The 20,920-nt window shown below is 34.3% G+C and overlaps 2 protein-coding genes across 6 annotated transcripts in view; one reads left to right on the top strand and one right to left on the bottom strand.

Annotated features, from left to right (window-relative positions):
• The window catches only part of LOC138694743 (thiamine pyrophosphokinase 1), a 114,051-nt gene that overhangs the window by 9,803 nt on the left and 83,328 nt on the right, over positions 1 to 20,920 (top strand). Inside the window, exon 1 of one of the 3 annotated variants that reach the window (XM_069818750.1) lies at positions 7,464 to 7,623. The exons of the other annotated variants lie outside the window; for them this stretch is intronic. Coding sequence (XP_069674851.1) covers positions 7,507 to 7,623 — 117 coding nt within the window. The 5' untranslated portion in view covers positions 7,464 to 7,506. Of the gene's footprint in view, positions 1 to 7,463; positions 7,624 to 20,920 lie in introns of those variants that run through there. 3 annotated transcript variants of the gene reach the window in all.
• The window catches only part of LOC138694744 (uncharacterized), a 235,332-nt gene that overhangs the window by 150,885 nt on the left and 63,527 nt on the right, over positions 1 to 20,920 (bottom strand). The window lies entirely within an intron of this gene.

Genomic DNA, 20,920 nt, shown 5'->3' with positions numbered 1-20,920 from the left:
CATGTAATATAGATTAATACTACCACGAATAATATGATTCTAGGTTTCTGTGTTAAAGTTATCGAAACTTTTCATTTCCAAGTTGAACTAAGAATAATAATTCAGAAACTGTGTTCAATAAATAAATCCCTCTTCATAAGGTATTTGGAAATTAATATAACACACAATTTACTTTATATAGCGAGTGAAAGACATGAATGTTATATAATTCTCAGTGCACTCCGCAACAATAAAACAAAGCTTTTTACGTTCATAAATCATATTCATCTACAAGAAGCGAAGAGGATTATTTTTCCATTCCAGTTTCCGAACGTCAATCTTACATCCAATTACTTTCGTTGTCAGAGTTTTGTTCGCATATCGACATTCTTTTGTACAGTTTATTAAGTTTGGCGAGTAAAGAAAAGGAGAACATGAAATATCGAATAGCAGATCTATTACATATATACTTCAAGAGGATGGGTGGAAAGTAAATTATCTTCAAAATATAAATGTAATAAATCCTTTCCCAGTTTAGAAAAACTCTCTTTCTTTCATAAGTTTTATACGTATTCCAAGAGACTGCACAACGTATTTGTCAGGGATTTGAACGATGTAATAACAATTACAGTGGACTCTCCTAAGTTCGACTGAACAGAATTGAAAGTTCAGTCTAATAAGGGTAGTGGGTGTGGTAGGTGAAATGATTATAAATTCTTATTGGTTATCCATCAACGAATACATTACTGTGCTTGCATTTCCTACCCGTGCCGAGGCTTGTGTATGCGCTCCTAGTACCACAGTGGGTTTCGACAGTTCCGTCTCTCAAACGGCACAGTTCTTAATTAGAAAAAGAAGAGTTAATTAATTTAAAATCATTGATTAAATATGGATGTCCTAATCTATAAAATATTCTGTTTTCCTTTAACAAAAGTATCACTACAAGACACAGAATCAATTCCCATTCAAATGCCAAACCCATTTCTTAGTGCCCGTATAGGGACGTGTTTAATTCTCCTACGTAAGCAGTCGAACTATGGGATGTCGAATTGTTTTCTATCGAACTTAAGAGTTTCCACTGCACTTCACATTTCATCATCATCATCATCATCATCTTCATCACGGCATAAGCCTTGTGGCTCGTTCCGTCTTCAAGAAAACTGATCCGACCATCTCATCCGTGGCCTGCCGACATTTCTTCTACCTACAGGTTTATACTTATTTATTATTTGTGGTATACGATCTTCATCCATTCTTTGTATATGATCTTGCCATCTTTGTCTGTATTCAATAAGTGTTTCATTTAGACTCTGAATTTCCAATTCCTTTCTAATATCTTCATTTCTCTATTTGTCTATGAGTCTATAACCTGCCACCTGTCTCAAAAATTTCATCTCAGCAGCCTCTATTTTCTTTTGTTGTGAGACAGTCAAGACCCAACTTTCACACCCATAAAGCAAGATTTTAACAGTGTTGCTCTATTACAAATTTTAAAAGTTCTTTTTATTGTACCTCATAGTGTTTGGAATTTGTTTAATTTATTTTGCACATCTCTATTGCCGGTATATGACACAATGTAACCAAGATAATTAAAATCACTTTGTTGTTGGATGGGCTTATTATTTATGCAAATTTTTGCTCTTAACAGATCTCTTCCTCTAAGAGCCATTATTTTCGTTTTTACATATGAGATTTGAAGATTATATTCACTTGTAATATTATTTAATTCATGTATGGCTCTTTGTAAATTATCTTCCGAATCTGCAATTAAGATCTGGTCGTCAGCAAACAACAGTGTATCAATGTTTCTCCCTTTTATTTTAAAAAGTGTTTTAAGCATAGTCTGCCATCGTACAACTGCGTCATTAATAGATATATATATATATATATATATATATATATATATATATATATATATATATATATATATATATTAAATGGGGTAGGCGATAATGGACACCCCTGTCGTACTCCTAAATTAATCTCTACTAAATTATCCTCTTCTATGGATTTCTCCAATTTAAACTTTGTATTTGTATACATACTTTGTATTACCCTTATAAGATGTTGAGGAAAACCGTTTTTAATCATTATTTCCCATAGTAAATTTCTTTTAACTTTATCAAAAGCTTTTACATAATCTGTAAAAGCTATTAGAGTTGGTAAGTTATATTCTCGTCGTTTCTCCATAAGTTGTGTTATCGTGAAGATACAGTCATTACAGGAACGCCCTTTTCTAAATCACTTCACATTTAACTGCACTAAAAGGAACTGTTAATGAGTCCATGTCGAAACGTTCTCTCAAATTCTGCACAATATTAATTTTATACGTAGCTATTGCAAGAGACTGCAGAATGTATCCGTCAGGGATGTGAACGATGTAATAAAAATGACAACATTTAACTGCACTAAAGTGAACTGTTAATGAGTCCATGTCGAAACGTCCTCTCAAATTCTGCACAATATTAATTTTATACGTAGCTATTATGATGACATAAGGAATGAACTAAACCTGCTCCCAATTATAGATAAAATAAAGGAATATAGAATTCGTTGGTCGAATCATTTAAGAAGAATGGCTAAGGAACGAATACCGAAACAGGTGTTGGATTATAAACCACAAGGGAGAAGAGATATTGGTCGGCCAAGAACAAGGTGGAAAGTTGAGGACGGAACAGGAGACTCTCCTACTCCATGAAGAGAAGAAGAAGAAGAAGAAGAAGAAGAAGAAGAAGAAGAAGACGTAGCTATTGCAAGAGACTGCAGAATGTATCCATCAGGGATGTGAAAGATGTAATAAAACTGACAACATTTAACTGCACTAAAGTGAACTTTTAATGAGCCCATGTCGAAACGTTCTCTCAAATCGTGCACAATGTTAAACTCACGTTTAATTATGTCACCAACTGGCAAAATTTGACAATACAGTATCTGTGTAAATAGACAACACACTGCACATTGCAAACGCGGCTCTGGAGTAATTGAACAGGTGTTTCTCACCAAGCTATTTTTACGCAAAATACAGTATCTATCATCATCATCATCATCATCATCATCATCATCATCTTTATCATCATCATCATCATCTTCATCATCTTTGTGACAGGTACCAGTAATAATTCTAAAAGAAACTATTTCGGTCTACAACATTTTCCTCCCATCTCTCGCCTGTCATCCTAGTGATCTCTCTCCTGCTGGTCTGTAATTCAAGACTGCTCCAGGGATCCTTGTTATAGACATTCGCTTAACATGACGGTGCCAGTTATCTTGGTATCAGTGTACGGTATATGCTGTAGTACTGATTCCATTCTGAGTTCTTGTAGGTTGTCTTAATTTCTTTCGTGATCCCATTTGGTATAGCCAGCTATTCGGCGCATGAACTTCATTTCACTAGCAGTAAGTCTATTTTCATAATTTTTTCTTAAAAGTCCAAGCTTCACTGCTATAACAACGGATCGATCTTGCTATGGTTTAGTATAGACGACAGCGGGCATGTTTTTGGACTAGGGAAGGTTTCATTGCACTGCTAATGACGTCTATGGTTTTATTAAATTTGAAATGTCTTCCAGGAATATTTAAATCTCCTAAAAATGATAGTTTAAAGCCAAGAGAACATGTAATAATAGCGATAATAATAACAAGGATAATGATAAACAATATAACAGTAATAAATTATTAACACTTCGATCATTTTAGTTCTAACGTAATTATCAGTCATAAACACAGTGAAACAAGGAGTCATACCATGATTGGAAGTGAGACAGAAGGAAGTTCTCTTCACTGACGAATGCGCAATTTACTGCAAGGAAATCGTATCATCATCATCATCATCATCATCATTAGGCTTCGAGACTTCGGACCCGATAGAGCAGTTCAGTGGGAAATCCGCATAACGGCGTACTGAGTATAGTGGTAAAGCGTACAGTGGGTGGGGGTACTGTAGAATGAATGACAACAAATACGCAAAGGAAAACGCTCTCGATTTGAAGGTTCTGATGAATAATTTGGTTTTCATACAAACCTATTTTCAAACTGTGTCTGAAACTACTACACGGTTAGAAAAGTCAGAGCAAGAAATGCCGGAAGCCCTCAAATTATTGAGGAAATGACACAGAGAATTAATGAGACACCAAGTACACAGGTTACTGAACGTGTAAAACAGAAGTGGAAATCAATTTTATGTAAAAATAACGGATTTGGAACATTGTGTAATATAAACAGCAAATTAGTGGACATAGAGTCACCCGAGAATAAAGGACTGTCTCTTAGAGACTGCAATGATGTTACGTTTTTTCGTTTTGCCCCTATAAAGTCATGCGACGTAGAGCGCATCTTTTCACAGTACAAACTGTGTTTAGTAGACTACTGAAAAAGATTTACGTTTGAGACACTGAAAATGTATCTTGTAGTACATTGCAATTCGGTACTGTAACTGCACTTCCTAAAGACGACCAATAGGATAAATGAAGAAATGAAAATTGCCACCATTAACATTGTGTATAATTAAACACAAATGCTTATAAAAAACAGGAGAATAAATGCTTTTCACATTCTTTTGACATTGTCATTGTGTAATGTATATTTACTTTCAGAATGTCCATATGTGTGCGTTTCCCCATACTACTGTACTCTATTGTAAATAGCAACGCTGTTACCTCAACACATCTCTACCTTTCACTACCTGCAGCGAGTCAACAACCTATAGTACAAGCACAGTACACTTATTGTATCGGGTCCAAAGTCTCGAAGCCTGATCATCATCATCATCATTATCATCATCATCATCATCATCATCATCATCATCAACTGCACTAAAGAGAAATCTCACATTTATCAAGAAATTGAGTACCATCCTCTGCATATGATCGTGGTGGAACTTACACTGACTGCCTTGATGCATAACAGGTAATTTGCATTCATAACTCATTTGTAAATACAGCATAACAGCAGATGTAGTGGGACATTTCACCACTGTGTATATGAATCTTTTCGTTTTTATATTGAAGATTTAATGTAAGAATTGTAACCTTTTGACATCCCTTTCGCTTCCATACTTCATTCGTCATAAACTAGGCCTGCTCAATACTTGCATTCAACTCCAAATGCCAGTCAATTTAAAGAGATAAGGAAGACAGCTTTAATAGAAAAAGGAGCATCTGCTGTCGGCCTCGGGAAAAAGAACTGAGGAAGAGACTAGTGAAGTGCTTTGTGTGGAGTATGACATTGTATGGGGCAGAAACATGGGCATTACGACGAAATGGAAGAATTTTAAATGTGGATATGGAGAAGATTGGAGCGCATGAAATGGACAGACAAAATAATAAATGAAGCTGTGCTAGAAAGAAGGGGCGAAGAAAGAATAATGCTGAAACTGATCAGGAAGAGAAAAATAAATTGGCTCGGTCCATGGCTAAGAAGAAATACCTACTTAAGGATGCACTGGAAGAAATGGTGAAAGACAGAAAAGTTCGGGGCAGGAGAATATATCAAATGATAGACAACAATATGGGTCGTATGCGGAGACTAAGAGGAAGGCGGAAAGGAGGGAAGATTGGAGAATGCTGAGTTTACAGTGAAAGACCTGCTCTTGGGCAGAAAACTATGAATGAATTCACGAACGAATTAATTAATCAATTAATGTATTGACGACTGCGATGCCCTCTAGAGACAATGAATGATATTTTCGGACATATGTAATATTTTAACGAGATACCTATCTTACCTCACGAAGTTTTTCGTTCGAAGTTTTCTGATCCTCCATAGACTACATAAGTTAAATGAAGTTTACTGTAATATCGGGTCCACACCTGTGGAGTAACGGTCAGCGCGTCTGGCCGCGAAACCAGGTGGCCCGGGTTCGAATCCCGGTCGGGGCAAGTTATCTGGTTGAGGTTTTTTCCGGGGTTTTTCCTCAATCCAATACGAGCAAATGCTGGGTAACTTTAGGTGTTGGACCCCGGACTCATTTCACCGGCATTATCACCTTCATATCATTCAGACGCTAAATAACCTAGATGTTGATACAGCGTCGTAAAATAACCCAATAAAAAATATAAAAAAACTGTAATATCGGCCTGGGAAGCGTAGTCAGTATAGCGCTGCCTTATGTGCTCGAGGTTGCGGGTTCGAACCCGGCTCAGGTCGATGACATTTAAGTGTGTTTAAATGCGACAGGTTTATGTTAGTAGATTTACTGGCATGTAAAGGAACCCTGCGGGACAAAATTCCGGCACACCGCGACGCTGATATAGTCTCTGCAGTTGCGAACGTCGTTAAATAAATCATTTTTTTTTTCGGATTATGTATTATAATTATGTCTTTCTCGTGTTAGATTTTACATGTTAACATGTTTCGGCCTGCTATTGGGCTTCTTCAGAACTGGTTGTTGCCGGTCTTGGCACCTTTTGTTTTCTTTCCTGTGGAGGCGTGTTTGTGTAGTGTAATGTGAAGTCAAAGAGCGTGTGTGTTCTGAAATTGAGTTGTGTGTTGAGAATTTCATTTGAGTGTGTTTTTGTGTGTCTGTATATTTCATATTGTTCTAGTGTGTTTAGTTTCTGGCTTTTTGGTTGGATGTGTAGAATTGCCATGTCTATGTTGATGTGTCTGTAGGTGTGGTTAGCATTTGTGATGTGTTTTGCATATGTGGAAGTGTTATGTAATTTTGTTATGGCTGTGATGTGTTCTTTGTAACGTGTTTGAAATGACCTGTCTGTTTGTCCTATGTAGAAGTTGTTGCAGGTGTTATATTTGATTTTGTATACGCCTGTGTGGTTGTATTTATTTGTTTGTTTGTTTGTGTGTTGAGATGTTTTTGTAGAGTATTATTTGTTCTGTATGCGATGTTGTAATTTAATTTCTTGTATGAGGTTACAATCTTGTGTGTGTTTTTGTTTTCGTATGTAAGTGTGATGTATTTTTTGTGTTCTTGTGTTTGTGTTGTATTCTTTTGTTTTTTTGTGATTATGTTTTGTCTTTCGTATTATGTTGTCTATTATATTGGGGTTGTATCCGTTTTCTTATGCTATGTATTTAATTGCGTTTAGCTCTTCTTTGTAATCATGTTGGTTAATATTTTTTACTGTAATATTGCTTTAAGGTATGTACCGGTATATGTACAGTACGTTGTGGTTACTCCGGACTAATTCTGCCTGCTTCTCTTAGAAGATGCCGGTACAGAAAAGTATTATCTGATCATATCTGAAGGCATCGGACACCATACAAATTAAAAGAAGTCACGGAAACTGAATCTTCATTGCAGTTGTTGAACCGCATATCTCGCGAAGGATTAAGGATCAGTAAATATTCAAAGCAAGAAGCCAAACGATATTTCAAAGTCTTCGTGCTACACACGAGCAACGGATCTTGTTGAATTATCTTCGTGTTCCATTTTGATCGTTTTTCACGTTATCAACTCACAGCCCAGTGAGCTTTAGACATTATCGGAGTGACATGGTAAATCACAAGATTAACCTGGTTGCTATACTTCTTATCTACATTGTATCGTTGTTTATTGCGCTGGCTGCATTGATGCGGACAACACCGATCGAAATTAACATGGAGGAAACGTATCCTGCATGTAACGTCTCGCGGAATGTAGTGCAAGAGAAGGTTGCTGCCTTCAATAGGCTGTCCATGGGCACGAAGGTAAGTTTACAAACAAAGTCCATTGTAGGTTCTCTAATAATAATAATAATAATAATAATAATAATAATAATAATGTTTTATTTTAGCTGACAGAGTTAAGGCCATAAGGCCTTCTCTTCCACTCAACCAGCCTTAATCAATACAATACATATTTAAATTACAAATATTTACACTACACTTAAAAGGTTCTCCAGCAATATTCTTCAATTTTAACGACTAGTAGACTACATATGTATTTATTTAAATTTAGATAAACCTATAAGGTAAAGTAGTAACTTAATTTATGAGCTAATTTAATTCAATCAATTATAATTAATTTAATATTTGAGATAGCTAGCAAAATGATGAAAATTAATTTAATATAAGCTTACTAGGACTATGTTAAAGGGAGAAAAAAATATATAATATAAATCTAAAATATATTTTTATAATGAAAATATTAATGTAATTGCTATTAGAGGTTTTGTAAATCTATTTAGAGAAATTAATGATAATAATAAGAATGGACAGATGTTTGTTTCATTATGAGTAACAAATATTAATCAGCAATTAATCTGTTAAGTAAGAATTTATGTAATTTTGACCTAAATGAAGTTATTGTCCAACAACCCCTTACATCACTCGGAAGCAAGTTCCAATTTCTAGCAACTGAAACTGTATAAGATGAAGAATATAAAGATGTCTTGTGGTAGGGTATAATGAGTAAATTGTTATGATGAGATCTTGTACTTAGCTGATGAAATGCGGATAAATTTAAAAAACGAGAAGCCAAATAGATTGGGGTAGCGGTGCGCAGAATTTGAAATAAGAGAACAAGAGAATGCAGGGATCGTCGATCGCTTAGCCTTAGCCAAGACAGAGTTTGGAAAGACGGGGAAACATGGTCATACTTACGAATATTACAAATATAACGGACACACGCATTATGCACACGTTGTAGCCTGCTGCTCAAATTTGCATTGAGGTTACTTAATATAACATCGCAGTAGTCAAAGTGTGGCATCACGAGTGTTTGTACAAGGATTAATTTTAATTTATCGGGAAGAAAGTGCTTCAGTCGCTTTAATGAGTGAATGATAGAAAATATTTTTTTGGAAGTGTGATTCACTTGTTCATTCCATTCCAGGTGACAATCCATATAAATACCAAGGTTCTTCACAGTCGAACTGTATGGAATAATAGTATTATTTACAATTATCGGTGGCAAATTTTGTTTGTCACACTTCGATCTTTGATGTTCTATTAAGATTGCCTGCGATTTACTTGCATTTAAATTAAGTCCGTGCGTTTTCGACGCGTAGGATTGAAAAAAATTGTCATTTTGAAGAGTGCTAAGTTACTTTATCATTATAGTAAAAATAGTTATTTTTATTTTTATTTTTATTTATTTTAGCTAGTAAGCAAAATGCTCGGGAGGAAATTAAACATAGAATAAATATGGGAAACGCCTGTTATTCGGTTGAGAAGCTTTTATCATCCAGTCTGCTGTCAAAAATTCTTAAAGTTAGAATTTATAAAACAGTTACTGTATATTACCGGTTGTTCTGTATGGTTGTGGAACTTGGACTCTCACTTCGAGAGAGGAACATAGGTTAAGGGTGTTTGAGAATAAGGTTCTCAGGAAAATATTTTGGGCTAAGAGGGATGAAGTTACAGGAGAATGGAGAAAGTTACACAACGCAGAACTGCACTCATTGTTTTCTTCACCTGACATAATAAGGAACATTAAATCCAGACGTTTGAGATGGGCAGGACATGTAGCACGTATGGACGAATCCAGAAATGGATATAGAGTGTTAGTTGGGAGGCCGAGATGTAGATGGGAAGATAATATTAAAATGGATTTGAGGGAGGTGGGATATGATGATAGAGAATGGATTAATCTTGCTCAGGATAGGGACCAATGGCGGGCTTATGTGAGGGCGGCAATGAACCTCCGCGTTCCTTAAAAGCCAGTAAGTAAGTAAGTAAACAAAATGAGTACAAGTTTAAAAATATACAACAAAAATGTTTCTAGCCACTACCGTAAGAGCCAGGTTCGTATATGGTGTGGTCTTAGCCAATAATACAACATAAAATTTACAAAGACAGTTTACTAAATGCACTAATTAACTTAATTCAGACCGGCAACTAACACACAAGAGAAAAAAGAGAGAAAGAACACATTTAGTATAAATTGACAATCAGACAGAAACCAATGACATTCAATAAAAACATGAATATAGTCGACAGAAATAAAAAGGTAAAAAATACGCCATTTGTTAATATATTAAATATTGAATAATTTCATAAATTTATTTTTTAAAAGGTTCAATTTTAAAATATTTCAAAATATTTTCATCTACAGTAATTTGATCGAAACGTATCTCATGAGACGTTTTTGTTTACATTCTCTTCTCAGAGTGGATGGTTGCAGTGCGGAGTAATGACCTTAAGGAGCTTTGCTGCTTTGCAAAACGTTACATTTTGTATTCTCAAAACTATTGGACGTGTCAAAAACATATTTCACAAAACTTGTTCAAATTGACTTCACCTATTACTACTGTCAATTAATGTAATAGGTTCCCTTCTACTCTGTATATATTTCCATATCATGCACATATCACTATTGTTAGTTCTAATATTTAAAACACAAAAATGGTAGAAATAACCATTCTTTTAACCTTTTGTACACTGTGGAACTTTCTAGCAGGGTTTTTATTTCATGTATATCTCGGACATTTCTGTGTTTATAGTATAAGACTTACACCTACTGTGTACGTATATCTGAACGGGAGCGAATCGTAACTAAGTTTTCAAAATGCAATAATTCTCAACTCCTGTTGAGAGGTCTGTCAATAAATATTCACACGAGAGAACGTTTACGACGACTGCAGGAAATGATGTGAGGATGGAACGGAAATTTTGAAGCAGACGAATTTCCGAAACTGTATTCAGAGAGGGCGGATCGAAGAGTGGATTCTCGAGGTCTCAGAGTTTACATGTGTAATGAATAAGTACCCAACTATTTTTAGCAGTAGAAATGAAAGTTATTTCATAATTTTAATTGTTGGTTTGTTGTTAGCTGTAATGTTCAGTTTTAAGAATAGTCATCATCTCCATATGTTTTACCTAAGGCTCTGGTACTTTTGTCCGTTTATATCTCAATTTTCGTTAAGATTTGGATCAACAATAGAAATTGGTAAGGAAGTGGGATTTCTGACCCACATATCGAAAATCTGCTAATATAAAGAAGAATATATGAGATAAGGTATATAGTTTAATGCGTATATTGTAGATAAGATATAAAGTTACATTTTGAAATCTAATCTAATCCGAGCATAATTCATAACGTCATAATATTGCATGCTAAAGTAGTAATTCGTGCCGCGAAAGCCCCTGAAGGGCCAAGGCTTACTAACCGACCGCTGATCTCATGTCTAGGCGGAGGAAAACGATCATCCTCCAATCAGAACGTGTATCGTGTGGTTAGCAGCCGTTATAGCTGGTTTTCGAAACTGTAGCTCCCCAAATTCATCACGACACTGGATGGGCATCGGTTCCATACACTGGCCGAAATTACTTCCCAGTGAACAAGCACTCGTTCCGTAATGCAAGTTTATTCAGGCATGATGCCTTAGTTAGACCATGATTCATCGCGTGGGACCATAATATTGCATAACGTTTTTATACTGTATTACATTAAATTACATTGTATATTTTGAATTGTATTATATTATATTATATTATATTATATTATATTATATTATATTATATTATATTATATTATATTATATTATATTATATTATATTATATTATATTATATTATATTATATTATATTATATTATATTATATTATATTATATTATATTATATTATATTATATTATATTATATTATATTATATTATATTATATTATATTATATTATATTATATTATATTATATTATATTATATTATATTATATTATATTATATTATATTATATTATATTATATTATATTATATTATATTATATTATATTATATTATATTATATTATATTATATTATATTATATTATATTATATTATATTATATTATATTATATTATATTATATTATATTATATTATATTATATTATATTATATTATATTATATTATATTATATTATATTATATTATATTATATTATATTATATTATATTATATTATATTATATTATATTATATTATATTATATTATATTATATTATATTATATTATATTATATTATATTATATTATATTATATTATATTATATTATATTATATTATATTATATTATATTATATTATATTATATTATATTATATTATATTATATTATATTATATTATATTATATTATATTATGCCAGAGAGCAGAGCAACCGAGGAAAGGATGAGCAACCGCAATTGAAAGAGGGAAGGGTAGGTTTACCTCTTTCCACCAATAGCGACGTTCTGTTGTAATCATGTACTCTGTTACAAACATGGGCTATGTCTGCTGACTTTCAGTGGTGGCTTTAATACACTGATTTTCTTTAACGAAATTTAATGCAATTATCTAAAAATGAACGCTAAACATTGTAGATTTCATGTCGTTTTTACTTCACATTTCTCTTAGTTACTTTTCTGGCAACTCTTATTTTTAACAAGTTTATCTATTTTATTTTAGTAGGTGATAATTTAATTGTATTCTTAATATTGTAGTTGTAATCCCCTGGTAGAGGGGAAGAGAAGGCCTGATGGCCTTATCTCTACCAGGTTAAATAAATAAATAAATAAATAAAAAAATAAATAAATAAATAAATAAGTAAATGAATAAATGAATAAATGAATAAATAAATAAATAAATAAATAAATTAATTAATTAATTAATTTTACGACGCTTTATCAACATCTTAGTATATTTAGCGTCTGAATCAGATGAAGGTGATAATGTCGGTGAAATGCGTCCGAAGTCCAGCACAGAAAGTTACCCAGCATTTGCCCATCTTGGGTTGAGGGGAAAAACCCGGATAAAAACCTCAACCAGGTAACTTTCCCCGACCAGGAATTGAACCCGAGCCACTTAGTTTCGCGGCCAGACGCGCTAACCGTTACTCCACAGGTGTGGACAAGTTTATCTATATTTGGTACAAATTATGACGTACATAGTCTTAAAAGATATACCAAGTGGTTGTCGCGTATCCCATTTCGATACTGGCTTTTAATGTAATTCATTTTAGGAAAGGTGTGCTCGCAAATGTATGTAGATCAGAAGATTGTCATTACATTTATTGAAAACACACGCAACAGTGGAAATCTATCACAGGGCAGTGATTTAAATAGTTCCCAGCCTTCTTTGTTAGAATATTTAATTGTAGAAGAATTCTGTAATTCAATTAGTTCCATTTTGAGATTATGTGGAGCCTCACTGCATTAAAAACAAATGAGACACTTTACTTGGTCGTTCTCTTTGACACGAAAATATTGCAATTCCCATGATTCGTGAAATGAATATCTGGACGTCTTTGGAGAAGCTATTGAAAATTACAATAACTCACAAGGCCGCCGCCACTGCGAATGGATTAATGTGAATGCCATATTATGGGACGGACAGCTGGCAAGTTCTTTCCCCTCAAGTCAAGAAGGTGGGTGTGCTCATAGCTCAAATGCCACTAACACGTACGAGTTACGGTTGAACTGGGCTGTTCTATAACATTAACTTACTGTTTCCACATTTCGTGATCTAATGAGAAGCAATGTTACAATATTAACTTTCTTCACGGAACGTCTTGGCGGATGTATCTGATCTCTTGCTCTTTTCTGCCGTATGATCCAACCCTCTAATGAGAATCTTGTTTACTTACACTGTGAAAACACCGGTGGGTAGAAAATTAATTATACTTGATTATTGAAGTGAAAATTAAGCGTGCTTATCTAATTACATCTCACAAAGTAGTAGTACATGAGTGTTCAAGTTCTTCATTTTAATTCCTTGTTGTTGATTTAATAGGATGCCTAATAATTAGAATTCTGCGTTTGGTTACTTTGAATGCAAGTGAGGTGTACATCGATCATATATGACATAAACATTCTCATTACACCTATCGCAACAATTTAGGTCCTTAATCATGTTGAGAGTATACTTCTCTGTGTAATTTTCTGAAATTGTTATTCAAAACACATTGTTGAACTTCAGTTTTGTGGGTTTTGTGACTTTATTTAAATAATCTCATGTCTTGAATAAATATAGCCTTTGTATTAATTATATGCAAACTCTTATAATGTATAATTGTTTTCTATTTGCCAAAATCTACATCTAAAAGTAATTTAATTGTTAAAAGTGTATTAATAGTTTGTAATGAGACACTGAACAAATTCTGACTTTTTAATTCTAAAATTTCAAGAACTTACTTCAGTGGTCCATCCAGGCGTAAAAATGCCCTTACAATACCGCGGTAATCATGGTACCCTTATCTGCTTATGGCTGGAAGGGGTAAAAATTTGATAAAATTCGCAACAAAAAGTACAAATAATTTTGCACACAGTAATTAATTTCTCTTAAGAAATAATTTCTTTGCTTCTATTAATTTTCCCGCCAATTTTTAAGGTTTATTCTAAAAAAATCATGACGAAAATTTTCTGCCAATTCTTGAAGTGAGTTGTCATTACGTGCTTTTTATTCCAAACAAAGATTCATTAACTTTCCACTAAGAATGATTGCATTTCATGTTTACCATTCCCGGAGCAATGGTGGAATTCCAGTTGGAAAACCAGAGTGCCACATGAAGAAGTACCATCAAACACAGTCTTTGTTCGACACAAACACAACTCGAACCTGCATGGATTTTAACCCGGGTCTCCGGTTTACAAAACCGACGCTGTTTCACTCAAATTTTAACATGACACTTACTTAGTAAGGAAGTAATTATTTCATCTCTTAAAAACACATTCAAAATAATTAAAAACCCCATCACTAATCATGCTTGTCATAACCTAAGCACTATCATCTACTTTCAAGGTTTGATTTTTTCCTCCCTTTATGTCCTCATTGAGGAATACGAACAAACAGTGAATATCGACTATATTATCAAGTCGTTGGCCGTTTAGTCGGCATTATGCAAAGATATCAGATCGATAATGATCCAAATGTAGGCTATAGTGTATTACGAATCTTGACAAGCTGATAAATCATAATTGTGTTGGTCAGCACTTAGGGGAACAATGGGAAGAGGAAAGCAGACCTTTGTTCAAGTGCAAAGATTGAGATTACGTAAAGTTACTTTCGTAAGACATAATGAGTAATGGCAGAAGGGAAGAGACGGAGGATAAATGTTGCAGCTAGAAAGAAGCAGACCCCTATCCTCTACTCAAACTGCTATTACAGTAGACATTGGAGAAATGGAGAAAAAAATGTTGTTTCGGGTTGAAATCCCAGAGAGAGTAATTGAAATTTATCGAAAAAGACAGTTTTGAGATGATTTTGTGAGGATCTGGACTTTTCGTCACCGATTTTTCGTCACTCTGTGATTATTCGCCATCACAATTTTCCCCCCTTCGTGTCGCTTCCCTTGATGATACCTATATAAAATGATACGCAATATAAAACCTCCTACTTCATTGTGTTCATATTGTTCATTTCATTTTCAAGGATACATTGATTTTTTTGGATTCAAAATCTTCAAGTACAGGATTCATTGGTTTTAAAATCTTCAAGTTAAGGTATGGCGGAATTATTTCAAATTGTAAAAAAGAAATAGAGCAAGAGATAAGTTAATCTATAATGGAACATATGTATACAAAGCACAAAATTACAAAGACCGGAATTGTATGGAGGTGTGATCAGCGCGATATTTGTAATTCACTGATGACTATTTCCTCAGATAAGAAAACCATTATAAAGGAACCTACAGAGCATTCGAACCACTCAGCAAATTGGCGTAGAATTGGAGCTGCGGAATGTGTAGAAGCAATGAAAGCTGAAGCTGGAACTTCAGCGGAAGCTACGTCATTTATTTTACAACGACATACAATTATTATTTTGGTGACGAAATCCCCTCAGTATAAAAAAATGATGACAAAATGTATATGATGACGACATACCTTCGGTGACAAACTCTCCTCAGTGACAAAAAACATGACAAAATGTATTTGATGACCAAAAAACTATTGACGAAAAATAGGTGATAAACTATAATGGTGACGAAATTTCCGGTCACGAAATGCACTAGATTCGATTTTGTGACATTTCAGTTTCCTCTAACAAAACTTAAAATACTTATATTTACAACTAGCCGTACCCGTGCGCTCCGCTGCACCTGTTAGAAATAAAGTAATTACATAATTAAAATAGGACGTTTGATCCAGGGAACAACTTTTATAACAGCGCAAGATAATCTGCTTCGCTCATTATCCAATTTTTTTTGCATTGCATTTATTGCATATATATTGTGACAGCTGCAACGGGGTTTGAACACGCGTCCGACAGGGCGCGCGGCAGCCGAAACGCTGGTACGGTGAGCATCTGCATGCTGAAGGGCAGAGGGGGTGTATTACGTCAACGCGACGACGGGAGGGTGCGCGCGCAACTGCTGCGTGCGGAGTGAAGGGGGGACGGACCCTCCCGACTCTTCCAGAAGCCCGTCGAAGTGGAAAAATCGCGAATTCGAAGTTTCTCGGTTACGTCGCTGTGGTTATAAATTACGGACGCGAAGGAGTGTGAGTGTGATTCATGATTAGTTCAGTGAGTAAGCCAGTGAACAGAGCAAGCCAGTCTTGTGTACCGGAGTTCGACTTGAGTGTGCGTCCGCAACTGTGTCAGCATCCGAAGGCCTGAGTTCGAGTGCAGTGGACCGCAGTTGGAGGGACCTGAGTTCGAGTACAGTGGACTGTCTCTGAAGGTCTGTGGTTCGAGATACTGTGAACTCTAGTGACTGAGCTAGAAGAACTGTGAACTGAGAACTGACAGTTCTGATTTGTAAATAGTACTTTGTAAATATTAGTTAAGATTAACAGTTCATTGTTGTTAGTAATAAAACGTCACAATATTTTATGTATTTTAACACGATTCAATTGAGCATAGTTAAAATTTGAATTATAAAATAATGGATTGCTAAGCTAACGTACTATTACTGCATACTAAATCAATACACTCTCGTTGTTCGTTAATTCTCTGAGATTAAAATGAGTGTACATAAATATTATTTTAAGAAATACAGAAAACGAATGTACAAAATAGCCTATCAAATTTTCTGTGCATAAGAAGCTATTTTAATCTTACCTGTCCTCGATTTACTCAGACGTTACTGTAATAACATTATAGCATTATGTCCATCTAGAGAAACTATACTTTCCAATGGTGAAATAATAATTAATTATACAAATCGGTTAATTTAGCTTCCGATATTACTTCATACAAACACAGAAACATTATCTGTAGGCTATGTTTAATAGCTTTCGATTGTTGATGTCTAAGGCCACTGTTTCGATTGTTGTTGTCCAAGGCCCCTTATAGACGAAGTCATTTGTTCTTAATTCATTGCACCGTCTTAGATGGCGTTATTTTAATTTTAAAACTCATTTATCTCATTAAATATCAGTGCTATCAAAATTTTGTAAAGAATAAAACTTATCGGAAATCATTTTTAAAGAAACTTTCGTTATGTAACATTTTTCACAAAAATCAATAATAAGCGAGATATTTCGATTTATTTAATTCAGTCCCCCTTATAACCCCCCTTTTAAATAAAGTATTTTGAATGCCATATAGCCTAAAATCTAAGTTACAACGAACTTAATTTATATTCCAATTTTCATATAAATCGGTTCAGCCATTATCGCGTGAAAAGGTAACAAACATACAGACAGACATACATACAAAAATTTCAAAAAAGCGATTTTCGGTTTCAGGGTGGTTAATTATATATGTTAGGACCAATTATTTTTGGAAAATCGAAAATTACTAGAAAAATTTCGGCTACAGATTTATTATTAGTATAGATTTATTAACTATACCATCGGTGCAAGATTTAACTGAATTCGTAAAGTAAACGTATATTCCTTTAAGCTTAAACTAGAGTGTGAATATTTAGGTATGACATCATGATGAATCAAAATTGTATACGTTTAAAGTTCATTTCAAAACATACAAAAATGAGTAAAACGCGTATTCATTTTAGTTTTTCATTACAAAAAAATCTATATCGTGAAGATAATATTTTCTCACTTGCGTTTTGTGTTAATCGAAATAATATTGTTGTTCATTATACTGATGCTCCTATTTGTATTTGCATTTTATTTTCTTGAACTATCTTTCAAGAGAAATAGCCTATATAGGCCTACATGATTTACTCCTTACTAAAATAAACACAAACTATATTTTTCTCGATTATACACAAAAAAGGCAATATTATTATTTCATAAATGAAATATTTAACTTTATAAAATGTACGGTTTAATTACAAACTCTCACGAAATGGTTGTTCGTACATTTTAAATTGTTTACTGATAGAAGCGATGTATCTTGAACACTTTCCATTGCTGGTGATGAATATGATTTTAAAACATTTCGAATATTGGCTTTACTTTCCTCTTCAGATGAACTAAAAAAAGAGGCGAGAAGAGATTGTTACAAGTAACTAAATCCACTTAACTGACTTGTGACGACATCAATATGCAGGATACCCTTCTCGCTCTCCATATTTGTTCACCTAAAGACGAAGGTAGACTGAACCATTCGAAACATTGCGAAATTACATCACATTAATCACCAGCAATGGATAAAGTTGACGTTATACATCTCAATAAATAATTTTTCCTTGCTTTCTCATTTAGCACGTTTGTAGTAATATTTTGTGTCTTACGAAAATCGGTAGACTATTTAAAATCTATACCAATATTAAGGTTTTAATATTCCTTATTTGACAACTACAGATCAATGAAGTGATACGGAATTCATAACTTTATCTCCTTTTTTTGAAGGACACTGTATCAGTTACTAAGTTATTTAGCGTCGATGAAATTGATGATGACGTTGTATTTGGCGAAATGAGATCAAGGATTCGCCATCAATTACTTGAACATTCTCCTTCCAATTAAAGAAAACTTCGGGAAAAAAACCGTCAAGTAACAGGTCTAAACAGAAATCGAATTCATGCCAGATATAAACTCCAGAACAGCAAGTAAACGCACTACTGTCTGAAGTGCGCCAGTGGCAGTACTTCGTATCGTGACCCGACAAGGTTTAATATCTTAACAAGCGTTTTCCCTAATTGCTTTAAAAGACCGAAGTCTAGTAATCCTTCCTGGCTTTCAAATGATTTATATGTTCTAGAGTAGGTCTATTTAACTTCCAGAGCACTAAAATTTCGGCAGAAAATAATTCGATGGATATCGGTTGCTGGTACACCTTCGGACGACAAAAATGATCACAGTACGCTGCTCTTCTTTGGTACAAACGGAGAAAGGTGTAGCTATGTTTACCAAGCAACAGCGCAACACTAACTAGAGTGACAACGGTCAATCATTCCACAAGCGGTGACAAAGGCACCACCTTCGGACGTGTGCTCTTTTAGAGAACCCAGACATGGGTGTATATATATAATAGGATGCGAAACTTACTGAGTTTCCCGTAACACATACTAGAGGCGCATAAATTGATCTTGCTGCCACCTGTTGGGAGGAGGGGCGTTATTACATCTAACAGCGCACCAAGTAGCGAAAAGAGTAACTAATTAATCCATGCATTTAGCAGCGCACCTGGTGACGAAAATGTTAAACTGTGCAGAAAGAATTCCCTCCCACCCTCATCGACATTTAAAACTAACCCAATTTAAAATAAAATATTTACATGTTTATTCCTCACAGCATCTTCCACTGAAAATTCTTACCGGAGCCAACAGGAAGATAAAAGAGACGATCTATTTTACACTACCCAATTAAAATATAACCAGACAGAGACAAAAAAATAAAGCAAAAGGTTAGATAATTGGGATTGTATTCTTTGGGTATTTATTGTACAGCGCAATGGAAAAGTCTGCAAGAACTACTTAGATAGTTCAATTTATTATATTACTATTACTTTACAATACATTCAAAAACACTATTTTTACAACGTCCATAAACATCATTGTTTAACATACACTGCTTATACACACGTAGTATCACTTTATGTTCAATTATTAGGAAGTTTCTGTCTGCCATCTTGTCTCTTCGAGCAATATCTCGAATGGATAAATAGAGAACTCTGGGTAATGTACCCAACACGTAGTTCTAATGTTCACCACCTATGACGTTGGGCGCTGATCATCTTATTTCAGCCCCCCGTCTCCAGATGGTGCTGACCACAGTTTCGCATCCTATTATACATTTATCCATTTATATATTTATTCACTAACCGCCTTCATCGGTCTCAATCCTGAGCGAGATTAATCCAGTCCCTACCATCATATTCAACCTCCCTCAAATAAATTTTAATATTATCCTCCCATTTACGTCTCGGCCTTCCCAAAGACCTTTTCCTCTCAGATCTTTCAACTAACACTCTGGATTCACCCATATGTCCTACATGCTCTGCCCATCTCCTCATAACCTTATTCCTTTGCTGTGGTCGCGTCAAAGAATCAGTTTCATTCCGAAGCTTATGTTGGGGTATCAATACAAGCTCTTCTTACGGTGATGGGTTGTTAGCCCTTCGCCCAACTCCCAAGCTGGAGGACCACCCCTTATCGGTTGTCCGCAACTGCTTATTCAATATATTCGCAGCTACCCGCCATATCTAGAGGCCGTCTCTTCTATCAGCAACCTGAGGACAGTTCACCATGTAATGACTTTAAATCGTGCTCATCAAATATGTAAAAAGAAAAATTATAAACAATCAACATGATTTCGTGTGCTCCATTTTTCATATACCTACTATTTTAGCCATCATAACCCGATTGTTTAATTTATAAATTCTGAAAAGTATTGATTGTAGAAGTTTTAAATTCAATTCTAATTTATAGTCTCTCACTGCACGAGCATTTAAAAAATACTCTACACATTCACAGCTTAAGAAGTTTCATTTTTGCCTCGCTTAGAGGCTACACACTTTAATTTTGTATTACGTATAGATAACATTATTGTTAAATTTACTCGTAAACACTGAAAACGAAGAAAATCATATATTTTAGAGAAAAAAAATCGTTGTACACAGACAGATAGACGACATGAAATAACTACTACTTCGATAATAGTGTTACTGGAAAAAATATTTCCGTGAAAATTTTGGAATCGAGTGTTTGCATAATCAAAATACTTACTTACTGGCTTTTAAGGAACCCGGAGGTTCATTGTCGCCCTC

Source organism: Periplaneta americana, chromosome 2 (genome assembly GCF_040183065.1).
Source record: "Periplaneta americana isolate PAMFEO1 chromosome 2, P.americana_PAMFEO1_priV1, whole genome shotgun sequence".
NCBI classification, from domain to species: Eukaryota; Metazoa; Arthropoda; class Insecta; order Blattodea; family Blattidae; genus Periplaneta; species Periplaneta americana.
Note: the sequence above shows the minus strand (reverse complement) of the source record. Positions and strands in the feature narration are given on the sequence as shown.